Source organism: Equus przewalskii, chromosome 6 (genome assembly GCF_037783145.1).
Source record: "Equus przewalskii isolate Varuska chromosome 6, EquPr2, whole genome shotgun sequence".
Taxonomy (NCBI): domain Eukaryota; kingdom Metazoa; phylum Chordata; class Mammalia; order Perissodactyla; family Equidae; genus Equus; species Equus przewalskii.
The window spans coordinates 1,533,923-1,557,391 of record NC_091836.1 but is presented as its reverse complement, the minus strand read 5'-3'; the positions used below and the strand labels follow the sequence as shown (position 1 = coordinate 1,557,391).

Genomic DNA, 23,469 nt, shown 5'->3' with positions numbered 1-23,469 from the left:
GGAAAAGAGAATGACAGTCCCTACAGGAGCTTCCACTCTGTGGCTTAAACACAAGACACTGAGCTGGGGCCCCCATGGGGCAGGGACACAGCAGTGTCACCCCAGCACCAGCATGTGGGGCGCCCTCCCCCGGGACCCCGCCGGGCCCTGCCCCCTCACAAAGGCTGGAGGACAGCCGGGGCCCTGACCCAGGAGGGTCCCGCAGCACGGGGCAGCAGGTGCCTCCAAGCTGTGTCCCAGGGCAGAGACGCCCTCACAGGCAGGCAGGGAGAGGCGCTCCCGGAAGAAAAGCTCACTGGCGCACCGGTAAGAGAAAAATAAAAATTTTATAGCCCGCGATTTTCAATACTCTAGAACCGGCTCTCAGGGGTTCGACCATCCCTCCCCTGCTGGCTTAGAGGGGGCTTCGCGACATCTGCCCTGAGCCCCGTGGGTGGCTGCGTCCTGGTTTCCGATGGTCTGCTGTGGGCTGGGGTCTCTGCCAGAGAGGAGGGGACGGTGGCGCTCGAGCAGCGTGGCCTGGGGGAGCGGCAGTGGCTCTGCTTGGACCTCAGTTGCCCCTGCGAGCCGCGTGGCCTCCAGACACGCCCTCCCGCCGAGGACAGTGGGGTCAGTGAAGCCTGACCACTGGGCTCACCACGCTGGCCACTCCCCTGGGCCGCACACGGGGGACGACGCAGTCACCTCTGAGCTTCCTTCCGCCCTCTCCGCCCTCGGTGAGGATGCTGTGACCCCACAACTAGCCACGTCGCAGCAGAAGCTCCGTGGCAGCCACGGTCCTCCAGGCGGGGGTCCCTCCCACGGGAGGAAGCCTCTCGGGCGCCGCGGAGGAGGAGGCGGCGGCGGCAGCGGCCGAGGCTGAAGTATGCAAAGCGTGTTTAACTGTGAGGTTCCAACCGGAGCGAGGCGGAAACCGCTAACGGCGATGTCGGGAGCTAACGTCTGCCTGTGAGTTCCGTGGCGTTTGTCAAATTTCCGGAACAGAAAAGAGAGAGGCTCCCGCTCTGACATCGACGGACAAAATGGCTTTGGGGAGGGCGCAGTCCCCTGGGCAGAAGGGGTCCACCCGGGCCCCCTGCCCAAGGCTGCGTCCCGGGTCCTGGGGGCGCCTTGGGGCCGGCTGCTCCCCCTGGGCTGGGCCACCCATTCCTGTTGAGAAACACGGGGAAACAGGAGGAAGCCGGCTCCGGTTTTGGAGTAAGCATCGCTCCCTCGAGCAGCGTGGCTGCCGGGCTGCGGGAGTCTCTGCCCAGCGCTGGCGTGTGCAGAGCGGACCTGCTTTGACCCACGCCCACTGTCCAGGAGATGGAGTGGGGACCATGAGGCCGGAGGTCCGTGCCGTCCCTTCCTGTCCGTGAAGCATCTTCTTAACTGGAGTCCAGGGGCCTCGTGGATGGGAGGGCAGGGTCCCGGAGCCACGGGTGGCCCTGGAGGTCAGCAGCCCCAGGTCACTGGACCCTGGTGCCAGGCTGGGGCGTGCAGGCCACCAGACCGCGGCCAGTTTGATGGTGGCATCTGTGTCGTGAGGTTCAGAGAACCCTGTGGGTGAGGTAGATGACAAAATGCCAGTTCCAGAATGTTCTCCCGCGTCCCAGAAGCTCGTCGGTGGTTTAAATGAAAAGTGCGCTTGTCTGGCCTGTGTCGTGGCTGGAGGCTGGTGAGCGGCGTGCAGGGGACGGGGTGGGGGTGGAGAACGTGCAGACACCGGTGCCGGGCGTGGGCGATGCCCTCTGAGCGGGAAGGGAAGGAGGGGCCGACGTGACAGACAGAGCCAACCTCAGGACTGCCGGGGGGCCTCCATGCGGACCCCAAGGGCCGTCCACCTGGCCTGGAGCCCACCTGGGCCCCACAAAGGTCAGTCTGCGAGACTCGCACCCCAAGAGGCGACACTATCGGAATTTCAAAAAGTCGTGGCCGTTTATTAAAATGTGGCGGAGTCCAGCGTGGGGCTGATTGGGGGGGAGGGCGTGGCCTGCCGGGAGCAGGTGGCCGCTGATGGCCCGTTCGAAGCCCTCGGTGGCAGCCCCTCCTCACGGCCCCACCAACCAGACGGGCGTCCGGAACCCATGCCAGCCAGAGTCTGAGGCTCGGGGCGGTGGCATTCTCAGCCTCTGGCCCAGCCGGCCTGCAGAAAGGGCCTCTGCTGGGCACTCGGCCTCCCTGGGGACCCGGCCTGAGCGCTCCTGCCCAGGACAGGCTGTGGCATCGGAGGGAGCCCAGAGAGAGGGGCGCACAGGGAGCACCAGATGGGGCGGGTCTGCAGCCGCAGGGCGGGGGGACGGCCTGCCCTTGCCGAGCCACCACCAGAGGGAAACTGACGGGACGACTACGGGGCTGGGGGGCCACCCAGCGGGGCCTCAGCCGGCCAGAGGGCCTGGCAGCAGGCACGGAGCTTGGAGCAGGACTGGAGGGGGTGGAGTGTGGCGGGCTGGGTGGGGAGGGGGAGCGGGAGCAGGAGCCGAGAGGCCCCCACCCTGACGTGAGCATCGAGCATCGGCCAGACCAGAGCACCAAGTTGGGGGCGGGGCGGGCGCCCGGTCTCGGGGACCCCTCGGCACGGGGAAGGCAGCGAGGGCCGGGTCCAGGCCACCTCTCCTGGGCCGCAGCACCTGTCAAGCTGTGGGTTCGGAGGATCCGGGCCGCATCTCCTCAGGCGTGGACGGCTCGGGGGGCTGCTCTGCGGGCACAGGGCACTCGGGCGCATCTTCCCCTGGAGGCGGCTGGGAGAGGGCGGCCGAGGCTTTTGGAGGCTGCGGGCTGGCGGCCGGGGCTGGCGCCCATGGAGGCTGAGGTAGGTCCTTCTGCAAGAGGAGAAAGGCCAATGGTGAGGGGCAGGACAAGGCCGGCTAGCAGCTGCGGGGCGGGGGGCTGGCAGATGGGCCGCTGTCCCCAAAGGGTCAGGCCCCAGGCCAACAGGAGCCCCTTCCTGGGGGATAGGCCACAGGAGGGAGGCCCAAGGCAGAAACCCTGCCTCTGACATCTCTGGGCATCTTCCTCCCTCCTGAACCTTCCAGAACTAACCCATTCGCTCTGTGGCAGAGCCAAGGCCCTCGGAGACTCAGACCCTTTGAGGACGGCGGGCACTGAACCCAGGAGGCCTTCCCCGAGGGTCTGGGAGAGAGCTCGGCTTGGCGGTCGGCGAGCGCCAAAGGCCCACCACCAGGGTAGTTAACCGGCTGAGCCCCGGAGCCCGGCTCCCTCCCACCGTTCCCACACGTTCTCAAGAACAGGACATGGGAACACCACAGCCCCAGTCCAGGGCCCCTGCCAAGCAGGGGCGTGTCACATGCGGGGAAGCCTGCGTTCACGCGGGCAGTTTACAAGGACGCCAGAGTGGCTTCGAGTCCCCCATCCTGATGGGACCGGCTCTGAGCCCTGGGGGCTACGGTGACTCACGAGAAGGCGCCCTTTCTGCAGATACTGGAGAGAGCAGTGTCCCCAGAGTCAGGGACACTGGATGTTACGTTCAGAGGTCCTGTGTCCCACTGCCCTCCTGCCTCAAACTGTAGCAGCAAACCCCACGACCGGGAGCCCCTCCCCGGTGCCCCACTGGGGACGCCACGGCTGCCCGGTCCCCGCAGCGAGCTCTCCCAGCTGTCACCGTTCACACAGCTGGTCCAGCGTGAGCCGGGACAGCTCTCACCCCGGCAGGAGGGCTGGGTGGCCCCCCACGCCTGGCACTGCATTCTCAATGGCGGAAGTGGGTGTCTAATGGAATGGGGCGTCACTGTCCCCGGGGATCAGCACCTTCAGGAAGAGGGGCTACGAGCACCATCCTCAAGTCATGCCTGGCGCGACAGCCACAAGCTTGTCCCCTCCACGGGGACGGCTCAGAGCCGCCAGAGCTACACAAGCACGGCTCCCAGAGCAAAACCTTCTGGCAACCCGGAAACACTGACCGCGGGACAGGGGCTGCGGGGTTTAGTGGTAAAACTAGGAGCTCTTACTCAACTTTAACTCTAGTTAGGGCTTATTAGGTTATTATTTCTCGCAGACAGTCATAGCAAACTGGTATTCACCGCAAAGCCGCTGCCCGTCCAGAACATGCCCAGCTCCCGGCGCCAGAGGGCCAGCGCGCCGCTGGTGACGAGCGTGCAGGGCACCAGGTAGAGGAGGGCAGGCTGGCCGCGCTGCATGAGCGCCAGCGCCATGAACGTCACCAGGAGGCCGACGCCGTAGGCTGGAAGGACGGAGATGGCAGCACGTTACCGCGGCCTGGACCCCAGGCCCCCCACCCGCCTCCGCAGGGATGCTGGGGGCGGGGACAGACACGGCACAGCTCTGGGAACGACACGGGCAGAAAGCGCCACCAACGCGGCACACGGGGGCCGGCCAGCGGGAGCCGGAGCTTCCGGACGAGCATGGGCCCTTCCAGCGTCTTCCGGACACACGCTACCCCCGGGCACGAGGCGTGCAAGGCAGGAGTCAGCCAGGAGACAGGACGGGGCAAGGGCCCCGTGAGCCTGTGGAGGAAGGGGACGGGGACCCAGGGCCCTGGGCGCGAGGGCGCGCAGACTCACCGATGGTGCAGGCCACGAAGTAGACCCTGGAGGACTGCACCTGGATGTCGAACCTGTGGCAGTAGGCCACGAGCAGCCCTGGGGACAGAGGACGTGGCCAGAGCGCCTGCTGGGGACCGGGTGCGCCCGTGGGGGGGACGAGTGCTGGACGCCATCCCGTCCAGCGGCTGTCACTGCTTCCCGGAGGGGCCCCCTGCCCACCGGGACGATGCCCCCAAGACTCGAGGGGGGCAACCAGGGCAGTGGACACGCACAAACCCACAGCTCGGAGGCCGCCTGGTGGGGCAGAGGGCCGGGGGGTCCCACTGTGGGTGGACCCTGGGGCAGTCGGCGGGTGAGGCCACACTCCGCCCTGGGCAGCGCTGTCCCCGGGGCCCACCCTGACCATACACCACCCACCGTCCCTCCCTACCCACTGCCTCTCTGGCCCGACGCTGCCAGGGACACCTGGGCCGCCCCCGGCACGGTACCTGGGACCAGGATGTCCCCGAAGCCCAGGAGAGAGAAGGGCCGGTCACACAGGGCCAGCGGGGAGGCGTTCAGTCTGGGCACCTTCAGGACCATGGGGAGCTGCGGAGAGCGAGGAGGCACGTCCAGGACCTGCCAGCCCCACTCCCCCGGGCAGCACCGCGGCCCCGGCCACCGCGTACCTTCTCGTGGGTGGCCGAGTCCGAGGGCCCGGTGGCCACCTCCACCATGATGCTGTTCCCGCTCTGGCGACAGGGGCTGCGTCAGAGGGGGCGGGGCGCAGGGGTCGGGGTGCACAGGGCAGGGACACGGGCAAAGGGGGCGCGGGGCACAGGGCTGGGGGCAGGGGTTGCGGGGCCGCGGGGACCCCACCTTGGTCAGGAAGGGCGTGATGAACACGAAGAAGACGTCATAGACGAACAGCACGAGCAGCAGCAGCGTGCAGGCCTGCGGGAGGACGCGCTGAGGGCCACCCGCCCGCCCGGCCCCGCCCCCAGCCCCGACCCCACCAGGCACACACGGGACGGACAGACAGACATGCACGGGAGAGCCAGCACAGCCAGCCCGCCCCTCGGGCAAGAGGCCGGGAAGGCGCCCGGGAGCCAGGCCAGCACAGCCGCGGCTCGGGAGAGCAGAGGTCAGCCTTCCCAGGTCTCAGAGGAGTGACCGGTCCGGCTGCGGCCGCGCGGGGGACGAGCCCCTCCCGCTTCCCCGTGTATTTCCAAGTGACTCCTATGGGGGTCCCCTGACCGAGGACCTTGACGGCACACTCGGGTCCCAGCCGCGTGTGTCTGCGCGCCCCCTCCCCCCAGCTTCCTCCGGTCTTCCTCCTTCTGTCCCCTCCTCCAGGAAGAACTCAGTCCCAGTGCCGCGCTGTCCCCAGGCCAGAGACCACCCTGCAGCACCCGGGCTCTAGCGAGGGGCCTGGCCAAGTGGTCGCCAGTGCAGCAGCCACACTGCAGCTGACCCTTCAGCCTCATCACCAGGGAGGTGGCGGAAGGGCAGGCTGGCAAAGACCATGCCGCCCGCAGAGGGCCACGCTCGGAGTGGGAAGGCCGGGCAGAGCCGGGGTCAGTCAGGCCTGGAGCCGCTCGAGGACTGGCTGACACTAAAGGGCCCTTGGGACACAGGCCGCCGCACCCAGCACCCACATCTGCAGGCTCCCTTGACCAGCACTGCCTGCCCCTGGCCTCACCTTGAACGTGGGGAGGCGGATGGTTTTCAACGTGTAGAGGCAGAAGGCAATGCCCAGCGCGTCCTGAAGGATCCAGGCCCACCTGCAAGGCAGAGCAGGTCACCGCCAGGCAGGGGCTCCAGGAGCCACAACCCGTCGCCTCCCTCCCTCCTCGGCCGCCGCAGCCCCCACGCGGTCAGGGCCGTCTTGCGCCAGCCTGAGCCATGCAACCCCGAGGCCTGCAGGGGGTCCTCGTGGCGTCAGGACGGGCGGGGAGAGCGGACGTGGGAGCAGGGCCGAACTGACCCCTCCACCCCGAGGCCTCAAGGCCAGAGAGAAGCAGACACACGCTGGGGTCCCTGTCCCTCTGCCGTGGCAGCTGTCACACGCAGGTCACCGGACGACGCAAGGCCCGGGGCGTCGGGGGGGAGGATCGCGCATCTGCTGGATTCAAACTTCCAAAAATATTTCTCAAATGATTTGGAAAAATTAAACCCATGCCCAGCCCGGTTCCACACACAACCTCTCGGCCCATGGGACACTGGGGCCGGGGCAGCCGGGGGCAGGCCCTGAGGACGGTCCCGTGGGAACACAGGGCAGAGGAGGAAGTGGAGGCGCAGACCGCCTCCCCACAGATGTCCACGCTGAGCCCGCGAGGCAGGTGTGCCAGCGCAGGGCCGAGTTTCTGAATTTGCAAATCACACTTGCTCACTCTTAGAGCCCCAGTCGAGACTCTAAGAGACACCTGGCTCGACAGAAGGGCGGCTGGGAAACGAGACCCCTGCCCTGGGCCCTCCTGCCCTTGGCCTCGGGGCTCATGCAGTGACAGGCCCCGCTGCCCCCGCCCCTGGCTCCGTCCTCGGTTCCCACCGCCTCCCACGGCCTGGACGGGCTCTGCCGCCCCTATTGCTCATCCCTCGCCCGACACGGGATGGAGGGTCTCCCGGCCGGCAGTGTTGCGAGGAGCAATGGGAAGGCCCACGGGCGGCCGGGTGGGCGCCCAGACGCGGCAGGAACGGCGCCTGTGCCAGTTGCGAGGACGGAGCGGGCCTGCTGGCTTGGATCTGACTCTCACGCGTCGCCTTCTCTTTGTGTACAGAGAACTGAAAATATTTCCCCGTTTCCCTTCTGCCAGTTAAATCTGTTGTGGCTCCAGGCGGCGGTGCAGCCGAGAGCGTTAACTGCCTCGGGAGAGGCTCCGGGAGCGCCAGATGGTGTCAGCGATACGGCGGCAGCAGGCGGGAACAGCCCCGCTCTGTCCTTGGCCCAGCGCAGCCGCGCCACGGGGAAGTGAGCGCTCAGAGCAGCGCCGTCCAGGCGGGGTGCCACTGAGCACACCCCGCGGCCGGGAGGGCAGGCGCCCCGACGGGAGCAGCGGGGACCAGCGGCGCCAGGCCCCCGCCTGGGCCCACGAAGCCGGCCTGGAGGCCGCGCCCAGGGCGCCGGGCTGGGAGGCTGCGTGGCATCTCGTATCCAGATTCCAATCGCAGCTCGCGTGGCAGCCGGACAGACCGAGTGAAACCTGACGCGGGCGGCAGGCAGGGTGGCCATGCTCGGCGGCCGCCAGCTGAGCCCGGGCAGCACCTGGACGCCTGCGGCCACGGCGGCCAAAGAACTGAAGAGGCTTTTCATGACCGGGAGCTGGACCAGCTCCAGGTGCCCCCGAACGGCCTCGGGCCTCGGGAAGTCGCGGCTCCAGCGCTGGGAGCATCTGAGGACAGCCCGCCCGCCTGCCGGGGCCCGGGTGCACTCACTGGTCCTCATTCCGGAAGACTCCCCACACCACGCTGGCGGCCAGGCAGAGCAGCGCCAGGAGCAGCAGGCGCACCTGGGGGCGCTTGTGGAGGTAGGGCAGGCTGTTGTCGGGGACCCTGCGGGTGGGGCGGCCGTCAGCAGGCCCTCGCCACCCCCATGACCTCTGACCTCACAGCCCTCGGCCCCCTGGGGCTCTGCTCTGCGGGGCTGCCCCCCACCCTGCCGCTCACCATCCCCTCACCTCTTCCTGCATTTATAGAAGGGAGGCCCCCAAAGGCAGAGCCGCGCTGCACGGGGCAGGCACTCAGGGGCCAGTGGACTCTGGCCAGTCGCCAAGCCAGTCCTGCCCCTGGAAGCCGCCGGGAGGCTTTGGCCCAGCGCTGTGTCCTTTCTGCCTGCCCCCTCACCCTCGAGGGCACCCCACGAGGCCTCCCGCCCAGAGCTGAGCTTTCTGAACATGTGTCACCTGGTCAAAACCCTTCAGCACATGACCCTCTGCCCTGTAAGAACCAGGCCAGCCCGGCAACACGGAACCTTCTGGGCCTGGACCGTCAGCGCATCTAACCACATGGCCCCGCCCTGCCGCCCCCGCCTGGGACCCACATGTGTCCCCAGCACCCACTTCAGCCCCTGCATCCCCACTGGCCCCGACCAGGAACGGGACGTGGGGAGAGAGGCCTGAGAACCAGCGCCCGCTCCCGCACTGCCCCCCGCTCTGAGGCCTTGGGCGCCAGCCAACACTGAGTGAGCGCCTGCTGCATGCCCTCGCTGTGCCAGATGGCGGGGGCCAGGAGAGTGCAGGGGTGCTCGGCACCACGGAAGCAGAGCTGGGACCTCAGGAGCCAGGACACAGGAGACAGAAGCGGACGGGTGAGGAGACGGGGCCACGGCGAGGGGCCGCCCGGGGCTCACCTGCACTGGCAGAAGGGCAGCCTCTGGACCAGCGGCGCCAGGCAGCTGTAGAGGCCGGTGGAGGAGGCCAGGCAGAAAATCCCGATGATGACATAGACTGTGGGGGACGGGCGGTGAGGGGGCCGCCACGGTCTCCGCCCCCGAGGAGGGCTCCCCATGGTCATTCCCCTGGGTGGGGTGACTCACGCCAAGCACAGGGAGGGGACGGCTCCAGGCCCAAGCCCCGGCCTGGGCGCCGGCCACGGCAGCCCCTACTCGCCCCCCAGACTGGCCCTCGCGGGGACTCCGTGGGCGGCCAGGACGCACCGAGCTTGTCATAAAAATAGTAGAGCAGCACGAGCATGGAGCAGCACATGACCACGAAGACGCAGATCATGACAGGCGTCACGTCCACCGCCTCGTCCTCCTGCTTCTCCAGCCCGTCGTCCCGCTTGTGCTTCATGTACCTCCTGGAGAGACACAGGCCGAGGGGCCACTGGCCAGGACGTGACAGCACATCGGCTGCTCCGTCGGCCGCCCGCCAACCGGCGTGGGGACACCCTCCTCCGGGCGGACTGTCATGTCCTCACGTCTCGGTGTTAGGGCCACATCCAAGTTAGGGCGCCCGTCTGCCCCATGCGCGTGCACGCAACCTGGTGGGCACTCACCTTTTGACGTCCCGGCTCCCGGCCCAGTAGCCGCCGAGGGCGACGGTGCCGACGGCCATGATGAAGATGATGACCATGTTGTAATCCAGCATGGGCTCCTTGGGGGCGTACAGCGCCGCCCGCACCACGCGGCCGAACGTCTGCCTCGGAGGAGACATGGAGCTCAAGGCTGGGGCCGCCATCCCCTGCCCCTCGCCCCCCGCAGAGAGCCAAGGCCGGCCCACTCGTGCAGCAGGGTGCCGGGAGAGCCTGTCCCTGGGGCCCCTGCCCCCCACCCCGCTTCACCCGCCACACCCGACCCGAGACATTGGCTCTGACGGAGCGAGCTTCGAGGGCAGGCGAGGGGCCCACGCCTGTGGGGACAGAGGGCCTAGAGCTAGACACGTGTGTGCGTGTGCGTGTGTATCTGTGTGTATATCTGTGTGTGTGCGTGTGTATCTGTGTGTGTGTGCGTGTGTATCTGTGTGTGTGTGTGTATCTGTGTATCTGTGTGTGTGTGTGTGCGCGCACGCAGACGAGGGCGGACGTCCCCCGGAGGCCGACGCGCATCCTTGGGGAGAGGCGTGGAGCCTGCGGCCGGCTGGGAACGTTTACTCCAGCTGCCAGCAGCTTCCGCCAAGACTGAACGTGCCCATTTCCCCCGTGTGACGAAGCTCGCCTGCTCCACACCCAGCTCCCCGAGGAAAAGCTGGACACAGGCCTCTGGTCAGACGGGGCCAGCCTGCGTGTCTGCGAGCACCCAAGCCAGGCGCATGCGAGCGGCCGGGTCAGCCCAGCCGGGAAGCCAGGGTCCGGCTGCTGCAGGACAGAGGACACCAGGCCCAGGGTGGCTCCCCTTGGCTGCCTGGGGCAGGGCTGGGGCTGTGGGCTCCAATGCTGGCATCCAGTGCTGGGGGCCCTCTCCCACCAGGCCCTGAGCACCCACGGGCCAGCCCGGGCAGGGAGGCCTCGCCCCCGGGCCCCACCCCATCTAGCAGGCCCAGGTGGCCACAGCCCGGAACGGGCAGGAGACCCTACCTTGAAAATGTCCAGCATGTCTTTGTAGCTGAGCAGGGCCACGGGAATGCCAATCTCGTCATACTGCGTCTTGTTGCCTCCTGGGGGGACCTGGGGCCCGAGGAGGGGACACGGGGGAAGGAGAATGGATGGCTCCCCGAGCCCCCCCAGGACACGGCTGCCACCAGCCCCTCCTGACAGCAGGCCCGCAGAGCCAGCGCTCTCTGACGGAGCAAAGAGCCCCACGTGGGTGGGCTGGGGGGTCCTCGGGTGCCAGGTGGTGGGAAGAGGGACACACTGGGGGCAGGCAGGCCCGCAGGCTCGGCCTCACTTGCTGGGGGAGGAAAAGCTCTCCCTTCATGTCCAAACATTGGGGTCAGGCCCTGTCAAGGGCCATTGCGGCCTGGGAGGGCCAGGGGACAGGCTGGCATGAGCCCACGCCACCTGCTCCTCAGAAGGCCCCCAGAGCTCGTCTCCCCAGCCCCAGGACTGCTCTGGGACAGGGCTCCCTCCAAGACCGTGGTCCAAGGGCCAGCGTCCACAGCCTCGGTCAGCAAAGCCAGCTCCTCGCCTCCCTCTATTGCAGCCGCCTGCGCCCCCCCTTGAGCGCTGTGACCCCAGACGCGGGCCTCCTGGGCAGGAGGAGGTCAGGGCAGCTCCAGCACCTCCCGCCTCGCCCCTGCCCACGGCTGTTGCCCCGTGGCCGTACCAGCGCCTCCTTGCTGACGACCAGCAGCCCGCGCGCGCCGCTGCCCTGGGCCAGCCTCACTTTCTCGTAGAAGGTGCAGTTGCCCCGTGCCACCAGCGGGATCTGGTTGCTGAAGCCCTTGGCGGGGAGGTCGGCCGGGGAGCAGAGCACAGAGGCCGTCCAGTCCCGCAGCTGCAGGAGAGACTGAGGGAGGCGGCATTCCCGTGAGCTGCACCGGACGCAGGGCGGATGGGGCCCCAGACCAGGTCGGCAGGGGTGCCTGCCCACGAGCAGCCCCTCAGCCCCTCTCTCTGTGGGACCGTCGGCTGGCACTACCCTCCCGGCAGCACCCCGCCAGGCTCAGCCTCCTCGGCAGGGCGGGGGCGAGCAGGGTTGCACACACACACATGTGAGCACACACACACGTCCACATACACCCACATACACAGGTGCACACTCATGCACATGCATGTACATACCCACACGCACACTCATATACACACCCCAGCATGAGGCCGACAAGAGGGGCTGCAGGTGGCATGCGCTCAGAGCTCCCAGGGGACCCTCCCTGGTGTCCTGACCCCGTCTCCAGCATCCACGGCAACGGGTCAGCAGGGGTGCGTGGACGGGGGCCTCCCCGTCACAGTGAGAACCACTCTCAGCCCCTGAGCCCCAGGGCCCCCTGGGTGGACAAGGGAGGCCAGTGCCGGGAGCAGCAGCCGGGCTGCACCTGGGGGGGCTGGGTGTCCCACCCCTTGGCCTGCCAGCCCTCTGCTGTCACCCCCTCAGGACCGCTCTGCCAGCAGCCCCAGTGCAGCATGCGGGGTCCTGACGAGTGTCCCACCAGGGCTGTCCCTCAACAGGGCTCCAGACATTTTTCATTTATGACCAAAGAAACCGAGGCCTGGTGGGGCTGTGGGGCTTCTCTGGGGACGCCCCAGACTCCAGCGGCCCCCCTGGTTTCCCTGCTGAGGTCCCTCTCCATCCTGCGGCCGGCTCTGCAAGATGAGTCTCCCAGAGGGCCCTCGGGGACCCGGGGAGAGGAGCGGAGGGATGGCGGCGAGCAAGACAGAGGCCCTGAGTTGGGAGGGTGCCCCGAGCGGAGGGCCCCCACCAGTACTCACCGCCTTGCTGAGGTCGTGTGGCAGGTGGGCCCACTGCGGGTTGTAGAGGATGCAGTAATCTCTGCCCCTGGGGCCCCCGGCCTCGGAGACCACGTGCACCATGCCGTACTCACAGGCTGCCTGTGGGGACAGGCAGGGTCAGAGCCCCATGCTGGGGCAGGACAATCCAGCAGGAACAGAGTCCCAGCCAAATGAGGACGCCTCTCCGAGGGGTCACCTGTGTCCCCGACCAGGCTGGGGCTGGCGTCCTCCCTCCGACAGTACAGCCAGGGTACGACCGTACACATCTTATGGCGGGGAAAGCGAGAGAGGACAGCGAGGACACAGACAGGCCTCCCTAGGGAGACCCGGTGTTGACCGCGGCTGTGTCAGGTCCCCTCCTGGTCCCGTGGCTCCTATGGCAGTGGTGGCACCACCTCATGGGGCCCTCCAGGGATGGATGGGGCAGGGGAGAACGAAAGCCCCACGGCTCTGTCCTGAGGCCGGGAGGGAACACGGTGAGTCAGCAGACCCGTCCCCAGGCCCCGGGCGGGGGCTCGTGGCTGGGACCACGGGACAAGGCAGGAGGCTGGGAGGAGCTTCTGGGACCCCAGCAAGCTCAGGGATCGTCCTTGACCCGAAGCTCCTGGGAAAACTGCCTATTTGCCACTGACAGGTGACCCAGCTGGCTCTGGGCAAAGCTTGGCCCCCTTGGGCCAGTGCCTCACTTTCCAGGAGGACAGGCGAGCCCAGGTCACGCGACCAGCCCCCGCCGGGGCACAGGCCAGTGGGCCTGCCCAGGTCAGCGTCCCCTAACCGCCCCCACCCAGAGGCACGGCAGGAAGGGGCCGGGATACTCTGGGGTGGGCTGGGGCTGTGCATCTGTACCCGGCGGGTAGAGTCTGCAACGGACAGGAGGCGTGCGGACACCAGCAGGGCACAGACAGCTGCCCTGGTTCCTCTGCCCCGCCAGACCCCGAGCACACAGAGCCTGGCTGCCCACGCAGCCCCGCTGCCCGGCCCACTCTGCCCAGGAGGAGGAACAGGAGCGGGTGGCTGGCTGCAAGGTCCTCCTTCTGCGTCCTACAGGCAGCAGGCTGCTCACGGACGGCTGCACGGAGAGCACCAGGAGGACAAGCAAGCTTGGACATGGAGCAAGGATGTGGGCAGCGGGCTGACCACGCAGGACGGGGCAGGCCGGGGCACACCGGCCATCAGGGCCCTTGCTCTGCATCTGAATTCAAAGTCAGGCAGAGGAGCAGGCCGCAGAATCCCCGAGACATGGGACACCTCCCTCAAGGGAAGTGGGGTGGCCGGGGGCCTGGGGTGGAAGGGGCTGCCTCTCGTCTTTTCCATTTCACGCCAGAACAGCCTTCTTTACATGAAAGACCGTTAACGTCACACGAAAGCATCGCCGCCACCTGCTTGTCAGCGCCTGCCTGGACCCTGCAGCTGCCCGGCTGAATCGAGCGCAGGTGACGCTCCCCCCTCCCGGCAGAATCGAGCGCAGGCGACGCTCTCTCCTCTTCCTCACACATGCTCGGGCTCTGCTCCGGCCTGCGGCCCAGAGAGCCCCCTACGAGGACGGCCCCTGTGTCTCTGGAGGATTTCACCACGAGCAGGTCTCACAGCGTCGGGGCGCCCAGCACGCTTGCCCCGAGTCTGGTAGCTCCCGAGGCCTGGGGGGCCTGCCAGGGCGGGGGGGAGGGGCAGTCCCCAGGAGAGAAGCCTTGTGCTAGGACCCAGGGGGCCAGTGTGCCACACGTCACACCCACGGGCCCTGGGCCCTCCCCACCGCGGGGCTTCTTGGGGCTCCTGGGGCCTCTCTGGACCCGACTCGCGCTCCGCACACTTGGGCTCCTGGGGCACATGCTCCCCTCGGGCTGTAAACACCTTCACGCAGACACGCAGGGCACGCTCCTTGGTCTCCCCCAAGGACCTGCCATGGACACAAACAGGTGGCCACAGCCGCCCGCCTGACAATAGACGCACGACCGGAGCAGACGCCAGCTGGCACCACGGGACACGCGCCATGCCAAGTTGGAGCCGGGGTGGGGGGCTCTGATTTGGCCGAGGGTCCTGATGGACTGGGGTCCCTAACATCAGGCCTGGGGCACAGATTGGCTCTCAGATGGCCAGAAGCACAGTGAGGCCCCAGCCCGCACGGGAGCGTGTCCTTGACGGCCCTGGGCACCCGGCGGTCGTGGCGTGGAGAGAAGCCCAGGGCGCCGCAACCCGGGCCTGGAGGCCGACACGAGGTGGCAGCGCAGGTCCGGGCCACCACTGCTCCGACGGGCACGTCAGCTCTGGCGCTTTGGTGCGTTGTTGTGAGTGAGGTGCTGACGCTGCTGGGCGTGTTCAGTGAAGCAGGCTTACAGCTCAAGGAAGCAGGGACACGGGGCCACTGTCACCAGCACTCGAGGGAGGAACGCAGGGGCGCTGCCTGAGGCCGACTGGCATCTCACTGTCCCTCCACCTGCCCTGACCTCAGCCAACCTCCATGCACCTCACCTGTCACCTTGTTAGGAGCTCCCTCTTCCAGGTCCTCCCCACCAGGCTGTCCCCCAAGGGCGCCCCTCAAGCTGGCTCTAAGGACCGCGTCTGGCTGCACGCCCCTCCTTTCCTTCCAATGGGTCCTCCTACGCTCAGACCCCCTGGCCACTCACCCCGGGGCCACTGGGGAGAGTGCATGGTCCCTCAACCCCCAGGCCTTATCCGGCCCCCCTTCTGTGTTTGTAAATAAAGTTTTATTGGAACCTGGCTGCCCGGTTCCCGGATGGAGGGCCCACAGCTGTTCTCAGTACAACTGCAGAGCGGAGCACTTGCCACGGAGCCCACGTGGCCCGTGAAGCCAAATACACTCCCCTGTGGCCCTTCACAGAAAATGTAGGCTGACCCCCATTCTGTGGGATCCGACGGGGTGGGAAGCGTCATCTGCATAAAACGAAAACTGACAGAAACTGTTTCTTTTTAAAAAGGTCATTTAAAGCACAAAAGCCTACTATGGGATTTCCCTCCCCGCGATCTGCACAACTGGCTCTCGGTTCAGAAATAAATCTGTGCTGACATCAAACGCCAGGGAGGGCCCGGTTTCGCTTTGAATCCGGTTTCCCCGCCAGCGGAGTCAGAGGAACTGGGGGCACCTCTTCAAAGGGACCCCACGCTGTGAGCGCCCCACGGGCTAGAAGGGCTGGCCCAGCGCGGAGAACCAGAATGGCACGGACTGCGAGGACACACCGCCCTCCGATGTGGCAGTCATGGAGCAGGCTGAGTGAGGACCGTGTGGGCAAACCAGGCTTCGGGATGACCGAGAGCACTCACGTCAGGGGCTGTGAGAGGCGCTAACGGGTCCAGGCGGGAGCGGTCTTCCTTCTAAGAAGACTCGGTGAGCTCGAGGAGAGGGTGGAAAAGGAAGGCCCCAGGGAGCTTGGAAACAGATGCGCAGGTGGAGGAAAGTGATGGGGAGATGGGAAGGGGGGCGCCGAGGGCAGGGACACGTGCGGGGGTGGGGGGCACGTGGAGGGGGCAGGTAGAGAAGGGCAGGGCGCGCACTGACGTGAGTTCAGATCTGCCGAGTAACAGCCTCCCCTCGGCCTTTGTGTACGCGCCGGAGGAAGTGGGTCTCTTTGGGGAGGTCAAGTCCTTCACCCAGGGTCACAAAATGCTGGCAAGTGAGTTCACGGCTGTCAGCAAGCAGCATTCTGCCCAGTGGCGAGCTGGTCTTATCTCGGGCACCACGAAGAGCCACCCCCTCCCACCACCACCCAGGGTGCCGTCCTGTCTCAGGGCGCGTAGACCAGGGCTCTGTTCCGGGAAAAGCAGCCCCGACTGCTCGCCTCACTCTCTCCCACACGTGCCTTGGCTCCCTGCGCGCAGGACAAAGTTCAGAACCCTCAGCCTGCTCGGGATGAAGTCCAAACGGCCCGGCACCGTGAGCCTCCCACCAGCTGGGTCTGACCTGCCCAGCCCAGGGAGGCCACAGGCCAAGGTGTAAGCACCATACCGCCCTCCACACCAGCACCGTGGACCCCTCAACGTCCCCAAATAAATCACCGGCCCTCGCGCCTCTGGGCCAGCTCAGGCCACTCCCAACACCTGCCACACTCTCCCTCTGCCTTCACAACCCGGCAAACTCCTACACATCCTTCAGAACACCCCTCGGCCCCTAGTGCTTCTGAAAAGCTTTGCAGGCAAATCGAGTGAATCTCCCCGTGGTGTTCCCACGATCCTTCATCCGTCGCTTGCTCTGTCCTCGATCAAAACGTCTCGAGAACTTAAAGTCCATGCCGTCAAATTGCTCAGACGGGTGAGGAAGATGAGTGAACACGGGCAGGGAAAGGACACGGGGGCTAGTGAAGCAGCTGGGGAGGGGGCGTCCCAGAGAGCTTCCAGGGGGGACGGACAGGGAAGCTGAGACCAGAAGGATGGCCAGGGAATTCCAGGCAAACAGAGATGACCAGAGAGCAGAGCAACTTCAACAAACTAGAGCCGGGAAGGGAGGACCACAGAGGCCTCCCAAGTGCTCCAGGAAGCTGCTGGAAGGCTCTCGCCTGGATGCACCGAGAGCTGACACACTTTGAGAGAGATCACTCCTGCCGTGTCAAAAACGGACTGGGGACGTGGGGAACAAAAGCGGCCACAGGAGCTATGGCAGAGGTGGCGGTGAACTGGGGTAACCGGGTCAAGGTTAATGGCCTCATTGGTAGGGCTGTTAGGACAACATTCCCTGAGCTTCCAAACCCAGGAGAGAGGGAGGATTTGCAAACCAAAGATGTGCTCATGACAACGTGCATCGGCCATCTCGTGGGCAGTCCCCCACTGGCCCCGGAGACCTCGAGTCAAGTGACAAAGTAGCAGCGCGCGGCACGCTCATCACCCCATGCATCATCTCGCCGAGTCCACGCTGTACTCTTGGGGACAAGCGACGGACGCCCAAAGCAGGAGACTTCCCTGCCCAAGGTCAAGGAGCAAAAGATGGGGCGCCGATTCGACCCCACTCCAGGGCTGGGCTCCTGGACGCTCCCCGGCGCTACCAGGCACCGGGCGCCGCGCTGGGCAGCTTACCGCAATCCCGGTGGTGGTGGAGGGAGCGCTAGCATCGTGAATAAGGGGAAACTGAGGCTTACGGAGGGGCCGCCCCCTGGCTGAGGCCACAGAGCCAGTGGGGGGGGGGGGGGCGGCGTCCCCGGCGTCAGATGGAGACGCCGGGACTGACCAGCAGGACCCGGGGGACGGGAGGGGGTCCCCCAACTCCAGCCCCGGGGGAAGCGAGTGACGCTGCGGCCGCGGGGAATCCCGAGGCGGGGAGGGGGGACGGGCCCGCAAGGTCACGGCCGGGCTGCGAGCCCGCCGGCCGCCCGCGCGGGGGGCGCGGAGGCCGAGGCTGACCCCAGGCCGGGCCGGGCGGGGCCCTGTGCGGGGCCGGGGGCCGAGGGGCCGGGGCGCTGCCGCCGGCGGGACCGGCGGGGCCGGCGCAGCCCTCACCTGGGCCGCGAGGAGCAGGAAGGCCGCCGCGAGCCGCGCCAGCGCCGCCGCCGCCGCCATGTCGGCCGGTCCCCGCCGCAGGCGTCGGCAGATGTTTCCCAGCAACGCCCCGCCGCGCCCCGCCGCGCCTGCGCCGTGTGTGCGCCGCGCCTGCGCGCGGGGGCGAGGTCAAAGGGCGCGGCGACGGCGCCTGCGCAGAACGGCGCGGCCCGGCAAGATGGCGGTGAGCTCGCGGCGGGGCGGCTGGGGCGGGAGGCGCGGGGCCCGGCCGCGCGCTGTCCGCCTCACGCGCTCTGCTTTCCTCGCAGGACAAAGAGAAGAAGAAGAAGGAGAGTATCTTGGACCTGTCCAAGTACATCGACAAGACGATCCGGGTGAAGTTCCAGGGGGGCCGCGAAGGTGAGACCCGCCGCCCGCCCCCCTAACGGTTTAGGATAAGTAAGGAGCGGCGATCGCGACCCCTGCTGCCGGGCTCCTCTTGGGCGCTTTGCTCGGATGCCTAGTGCAGGGCTCCTAATAGACCGCCTAATAAGCAGGCTGGGAAGTAGGAACTGTTAGGTTCGTTCCGCAGGTGGGGAAACTGAGGCACGGAAAGGGGTCCAGACGTAACCCAGAGCCACAGTTGCGCAGCCGGGACTGGGATCCACGGCTTTGCCTCCCCTGCGGCCCTGTCTGTCTAGTTCCCGCCCCGGCGGCTGCCCCAGCTCCTCGCCGAGACCCCCACCCCAGGGTTCCCCAAGCTGGGCGCTGTGGACATGGGGCCGCGTCATTCTCTCTGGGGGGCTGTCCTGGGCTCTGTGGGCGTGGGGCCGGGTCACTCGTGTGTGGGGGGGGGGGCGTCCTGGGCACTGCGGGGTGTTGAACAGCATCCCTGGCCCCCACCCACTCGATGCCTGGAGCTCCCCAGTGTGACAACCACAGGTGTCCCCAGACATCACCTGGTGTCCCCTGGGAGGCCGCATTGCCCCAGTTGAGAACCACGGCCCTGCGGTCAGTCTCCGCCTGCCGGCCAGAGGGACTTGTTACAGACACGTGGGGTCGCCTGGTTTCCCATTGTCGCAGGGTAAAGGACCCACCTTTTCTTCCTCTGAGTAAGGTGGGGAGCTCTCGCCGCCCCGGGGCTGTGAAGCTCCTGTTACCTCTGTGCCTGGAGTGCTCTCACCAGGTCAGCTTGTTCCCGGCTGACCCCACAGTCGGTTCCCTGCTCTCAGCTCAGGACACCTGCTCCAGGAGGCTTTCCCTGAGCCTCCCCCTCGCCGCAGGCCCTGTGCTAGAAGCCCCCGTCACAGCTTTCCGCTTGATGCCCGTTAACACGATACTTAGCTCGAGTCTCCCGCTGGGATCTCGGGCAGAGGGCAGGAACGGCGTGGGGTGCCACTGCTTGGTGGGGGCCCCCTGGGTCCGAGCCCCATTTCTTCCGCTCACCGGCTGTCAGTCTTTGGGTGGGTTGCTACCTGCTCTTAGCCTCAGTTTCCTCATTTGTCAGAGAGGCTGTGAACTCCGCCTGTCTCAGCGAGTGGCAGTGGGCATGCAAGGGTTAAGGACGTAACAGGTTTAGCGCAGTCCCGCCCCCGTCAGCATTTCATTTATTCAGCTCCCTCCTCGACCATGGGTTCCATCTCATGAGACGGTCGTCCAGACCCCTCTCCCCCGAGGTGCAGACGATCGGATGGCCTCAGAGTGGTCAGGACACAGTGCCTGCGGGTGTAGGGACGGTTAGAAGTGAGACTCTGTGTCTGAACAGGTGTCTGCTCAGCGGCTCGGTGCCGGCCCTGGGGCAGATGAGTGAGAGGCGGCTCTTGCTGGTCAGGGCGCTTGTGTTACTTTTATACGCTGTGGGGTCAGTTATCACCAATTCAGCAGCTTGAACACTCAAACTTCTTGACTCCCCGTGTCTGCGGGCTGGGAGGCCTCGTGCCTCAGCCTCGAGGGCTCCTACGAGGTTGTGATAAAGGAGCGTCTCTTGGGGCCTGGATCAGGCACAGAGACCTCCTCCAAGCCGCTGGTTGTTGGCAGAATTTGGTTCCTTGTGGTCGTAGGACTGGGGCCCCCGTTTCCTGGCTCGTGTTGGCCAGGGACACTCGGCTCCTGGCGGCCGCCCCCGACCCCCCTGCCACATGGCTGTCCGCAGCATGGCTCCTTTAAGGCCAGCAGGAAAACCTCTCTTGTTCTTCAAATCTCTCTTTTCGGAAAGTGCTCATACTTTTCACGATTCACCTGATCCGGTCTGGCCCACCCAGCGTAGACTTCCTTAACACTAACTGAAGGTTGACTGATGGGGGTCCTGAATTACGGCTGCAAAGTCTTCTGTTTTTGTCATAACCTAATGACAGAGTGACACCCCATCAGATTCCCACAGTCAAGGGGATGGGGTGACAGGCGTGTTCACTGGGGCCGGGGAACGTGGCTCTGGCCTGGACTCCCAGCTGCCCACTGCAGTGCCCGTGTCCCTTGAGGAGGAGGGCTGACCCGCAGGTGCAGGCCCCCTGTGCCAGGGCCCCGTGCGGTGTTGCGTCTGATGCTGCCCGGAACCCTGCCAGGCCGGTGCCGTCACCGTCTTCGTTCTACAGGAGGGACGAGCAGGGACACAGGGACACAGAGCCAGGGGCTGGCAGACTTCTGTAAAAGGCCAGACGGGGGACATTCCCAGCTCTGTGGGCCAGCTGTCCCCGTCACAGTGTGGGGGCAGCCAGGGGGACCGTTCATGGGCCAGCTGTCCCCGTCACAGTGTGGGGGCAGCCAGGGGGACCGTTCTTAACAGAGGGACACAGCGGTGCCAAACGGTGGCCGCCTGGCCCTTCGCAGAAAGCGGTGCCCACCGTGATCTGGTGGGGACGGTTTGGGGTCGGCTGGGCCTGCTCCGCTCCTGGGAGCCAGTCCCTCGCTTCCCCTCGTCCCCGGAGACGCTGCTCCCACGTCTGCGTCTTGCCGAGGGGTGGGCCCCTCGTGGGAGGGGCGCCCCTGTCCCCGAGTGCTGCCACCTGGGCAGGGTTCACAGTCCCCCCAGCGCAACCGGGACCTCACGCCCCCGTTTCTCCTCTCTTCCCGGTGCCTCTTCAAGCCAGCGGAATCCTGAAGGGCTTTGACCCGCTGCTCAACCTTGTGCTGGATGGCACCATCGAGTACGTGAGAGGTGAGCCGGCCTTCTTCCTGCTCCGATCCCCCGGCTGAGGGACGCACGTGGCACCTCGGGGACAGACCGAGGACGGGCGTGTTTGAGCTCCACGTCCTGGCGCGGCTCACTCACCTGGCAGCTCGGGGACTCCAGAGACGCGGTGTGTTCTGCACCCGGCATGGTCAGGAGGGCGCCAGCTGCTCTGCTGCTCCTTCAGCTCCCCTCGTCCCTTGCGGTCCCCGGGTGTCACCCCTGCTGCTGACAAAGGGCCCTTCCCCTCGTTCCTGCCCCGGGTCCCTGCCCCATGAGTCCCTGACCGTCCACAGCGCCCGCGGCGTCAGGCTGCCCGTCAGCCGTCAGGTTCTCCAGCTCAGCCTCACGGGGCGCTTGGGACCACCGATGTCGTTGAGGCAGGAGTCACTGGTCGGAGGTTCACGCGGCCACACTGGCGTGTCCAGGACGGGTGGGGTGCACCTCTGTGGGGGAAGCATGGGCTCGGCCACTCCATGGGGCCTCTCGCTTTACCCGCAGTTTCCCCCGCCCGTGTGGGTCCACCAGAGTCCGCTGTGGCCCCTGAGCTGGGGTTCCGGCCCGGCCTCCTCGGGCGGATGATTTTTGCCGTCTGTGGAAGGACAGGGCCCTCAGGGAAGCCTCGGACGGGGCCGGGTGGCCCTGGGGCTATGGCTCCACTCTGTCGGCAGCGCCTGCCCCTGTGGGGGCCCCGCTGGGCAGGGGAGCCGCACCCCCAGCTCATCCAGCGCAGCCAGGCGTGGCAGCCCTGGGCCCGTCCCCACGGCTCCGGGGCGGGGAGGGGGGTCGTTCCTCCCTCAGGATCTGAGGGCGGAGCAGCTCCGATCCATTGGGTCTCTGATTTCCCTGGGCCACCTGGTGCTCCCCGCGTCACGCGGGAACAGCACGCGGACTTTTAGTTTCTGTGATCTCAGCAGAGCTCTCGAGCTGGCTGTCACTTCCACAGTCCTTCCGTTAACAGCCCCGTGACACGGGCAAATGTTAGCCCCACGGGGCTTCCGTAGTTTTGCAGAAGCCGAGAGCCCGGATCGACGTTTGTTCCAGCTGCTCATCCCATGAGGTGTTGCGGGGCCCCTGCTGGCTCGCGTGCCAGGCCCCCAGTGAGCTCTGAGGCTCAGCGTCCCTGCTGTCCCCCGGGCCGTGTTCTCGCTGTGGCAGGGGCTCTCCCTGGGCCTCATGGTCTGTGGGTCATCTCCGTGTGTCCACACAGCCACATGTCCCCTCCGATCGCGGTCCCCCAGGCCCCTGCGCCTGCGCCGCCTCACACCCGCGCTCTCCCCGCAGACCCCGACGACCAGTACAAGCTCACAGAGGACACGCGGCCGCTGGGCCTGGTGGTGTGCAGGGGCACCTCGGTGGTGCTCATCTGCCCGCAGGACGGCATGGAGGCCATCCCCAACCCCTTCGTCCAGCAGCAGGAGGCCTAGCGGGCGGCTCACCCGCACGAACGGACTTCCCTTTTTGTATAGGTTACGTTTTTCTTTTGTTAATAAAATCGCAAACTTCTGGAGCCCCAGGACCTTGCTTTCAGCCTCGGTTTTCTAGCAAAACCTGGGTCCCAAGGACTCGGTTTGGCCGGCAGGGTTTGTCGAGGGCCGCCCTGGTCCAGGCCGGGGATGGGATCTGAGCTGACCGCAGCCTTCACCGAGCCCCCGAGCGACTGCACGCCGTCTCAGCGAGCGTGTCTCGGTGGCATCGTCTCTGCCTCTGCTCTGTGTCTTCAGTGCCTCCATGCGCGCCAGCCGGAGGGTCCCCAAACCAGGGCCTCCGGGTCACGTCCTGTTACAGCCATGTCCTCACAGAGAACAAGAGGGAGCCTGGGTCCCCGCCGGCCCCGTGGCCTCTCCTGGCTGGCCCGGCCTCCCCTGGCCTCAGTCCCGCCCCGGCCGCTGAGGGCCTCTCTCCGGTCCTCTGGGCCCAGGACCCGGCCCGGTCGTCCTCGTGAAGGCCCCCTGTGCCCCGTCCCCAAGGAGCAGGGCCTCTTCCTGGCCCGTCCTCCAAACTCAGTGTCCTTGTTAGGACTCTGTCCCCCGGGACTGTCCTGCCGAGCACGGGCTGTGTCTGTCTGAGCCGTCGCTCAGCCGGGCTGGGAGTCTGTGTGTCGTCCTGGCAGGAGCTGTGGGCCAGGAGCCCGTGAGCTCACAGCCGGGCGCGGGCAGTCTGGGGTCGGGGACACGCCGGCAGCCGCAGCAGGACAGGCCAGGACCACAGCCGGACACGGGCCACGTGGGCTTGCGCGCTGCCCGACCACCTCGAAGACTGAAACCAGCCGGCCCCGGGGAGCTGGGCTCTGCTGCCGGGATCTGTCAGGGGCGCGAGGCGCGGAGCAGACCCCGCTGCTCCTCGGCCCCTGCCCGGCCCCGCCATCTGGCCCGGCCCTGCCTCCCCCGGCTCCCTCATCAGAGGCCTCATCGTGGAGGGAGGGGGCCTCGGAGCAGCTGGGCCAGCTGGGCGCTGGGCGGTGGGGGCGGCCCCCGGGGAGGCTGTGACCTAGAATCCGGGCACCCGGCCTGCCAGCCTCCAGCCCTCGTGCCTCGCTGTTGGGCCGGTTCCCTGTGCCCATCTGACAGTTGGGGG

The 23,469-nt window shown here is 67.0% G+C and overlaps 2 protein-coding genes across 4 annotated transcripts; one reads left to right on the top strand and one right to left on the bottom strand.

The window, feature by feature from the left end:
• Positions 1 to 1,898: 1,898 nt before the first annotated feature.
• SPPL2B (signal peptide peptidase like 2B) lies at positions 1,899 to 17,948 on the bottom strand. Of its 3 annotated transcripts, none has more exons than XM_070622433.1 (15): positions 17,748 to 17,948; positions 12,285 to 12,404; positions 11,182 to 11,364; positions 10,494 to 10,583; positions 9,477 to 9,616; positions 9,136 to 9,278; positions 8,830 to 8,926; positions 7,917 to 8,033; positions 6,184 to 6,265; positions 5,361 to 5,435; positions 5,171 to 5,233; positions 4,991 to 5,090; positions 4,521 to 4,598; positions 4,020 to 4,180; positions 1,899 to 2,801 (listed from the first exon to the last, which is right to left on the bottom strand). In XM_070622433.1, the coding sequence occupies exons 1-15, from the start codon at positions 17,805 to 17,807 to the stop codon at positions 2,613 to 2,615; spliced, it is 1,698 nt and encodes a 565-aa protein (XP_070478534.1). In that variant the 5' UTR covers positions 17,808 to 17,948; the 3' UTR covers positions 1,899 to 2,612. The 3 variants fall into 3 exon arrangements, with proteins under 3 accessions (XP_070478534.1, XP_070478535.1, XP_070478536.1); XM_070622434.1 differs by having other exon boundaries at positions 3,953 to 4,180; positions 17,748 to 17,911; XM_070622435.1 differs by having other exon boundaries at positions 9,477 to 9,620; positions 17,748 to 17,888.
• LSM7 (LSM7 homolog, U6 small nuclear RNA and mRNA degradation associated) lies at positions 17,769 to 22,402 on the top strand. Its single transcript, XM_070622436.1, has 4 exons — positions 17,769 to 17,970; positions 18,056 to 18,146; positions 20,809 to 20,880; positions 22,177 to 22,402. Exons 1-4 carry the CDS (start codon positions 17,806 to 17,808, stop codon positions 22,317 to 22,319), a joined length of 471 nt encoding a protein of 156 aa, XP_070478537.1. The 5' UTR covers positions 17,769 to 17,805; the 3' UTR covers positions 22,320 to 22,402.
• Positions 22,403 to 23,469: the final 1,067 nt, after the last annotated feature.

Coding starts and splice junctions, on each gene's coding strand:
- LSM7 (XM_070622436.1), top strand. CDS start 17,806: ATGTCGGCCGGTCCCCGCCGCAGGCGTCGGCAGATGTTTCCCAGCAAC. Junction 18,147..20,808: donor GTTCCAGGGGGGCCGCGAAG/GTGAGACCCGCC, acceptor TGCCTCTTCAAG/CCAGCGGAATCCTGAAGGGC. Junction 20,881..22,176: donor CACCATCGAGTACGTGAGAG/GTGAGCCGGCCT, acceptor CTCTCCCCGCAG/ACCCCGACGACCAGTACAAG.
- SPPL2B (XM_070622433.1), bottom strand. CDS start 17,807: ATGGCGGCGGCGGCGGCGCTGGCGCGGCTCGCGGCGGCCTTCCTGCTC. Junction 4,599..4,990: donor CGGGGACATCCTGGTCCCAG/GTACCGTGCCGG, acceptor CTCTGTCCCCAG/GGCTGCTCGTGGCCTACTGC. Junction 4,181..4,520: donor CTTCGTGGCCTGCACCATCG/GTGAGTCTGCGC, acceptor CCGTCCTTCCAG/CCTACGGCGTCGGCCTCCTG.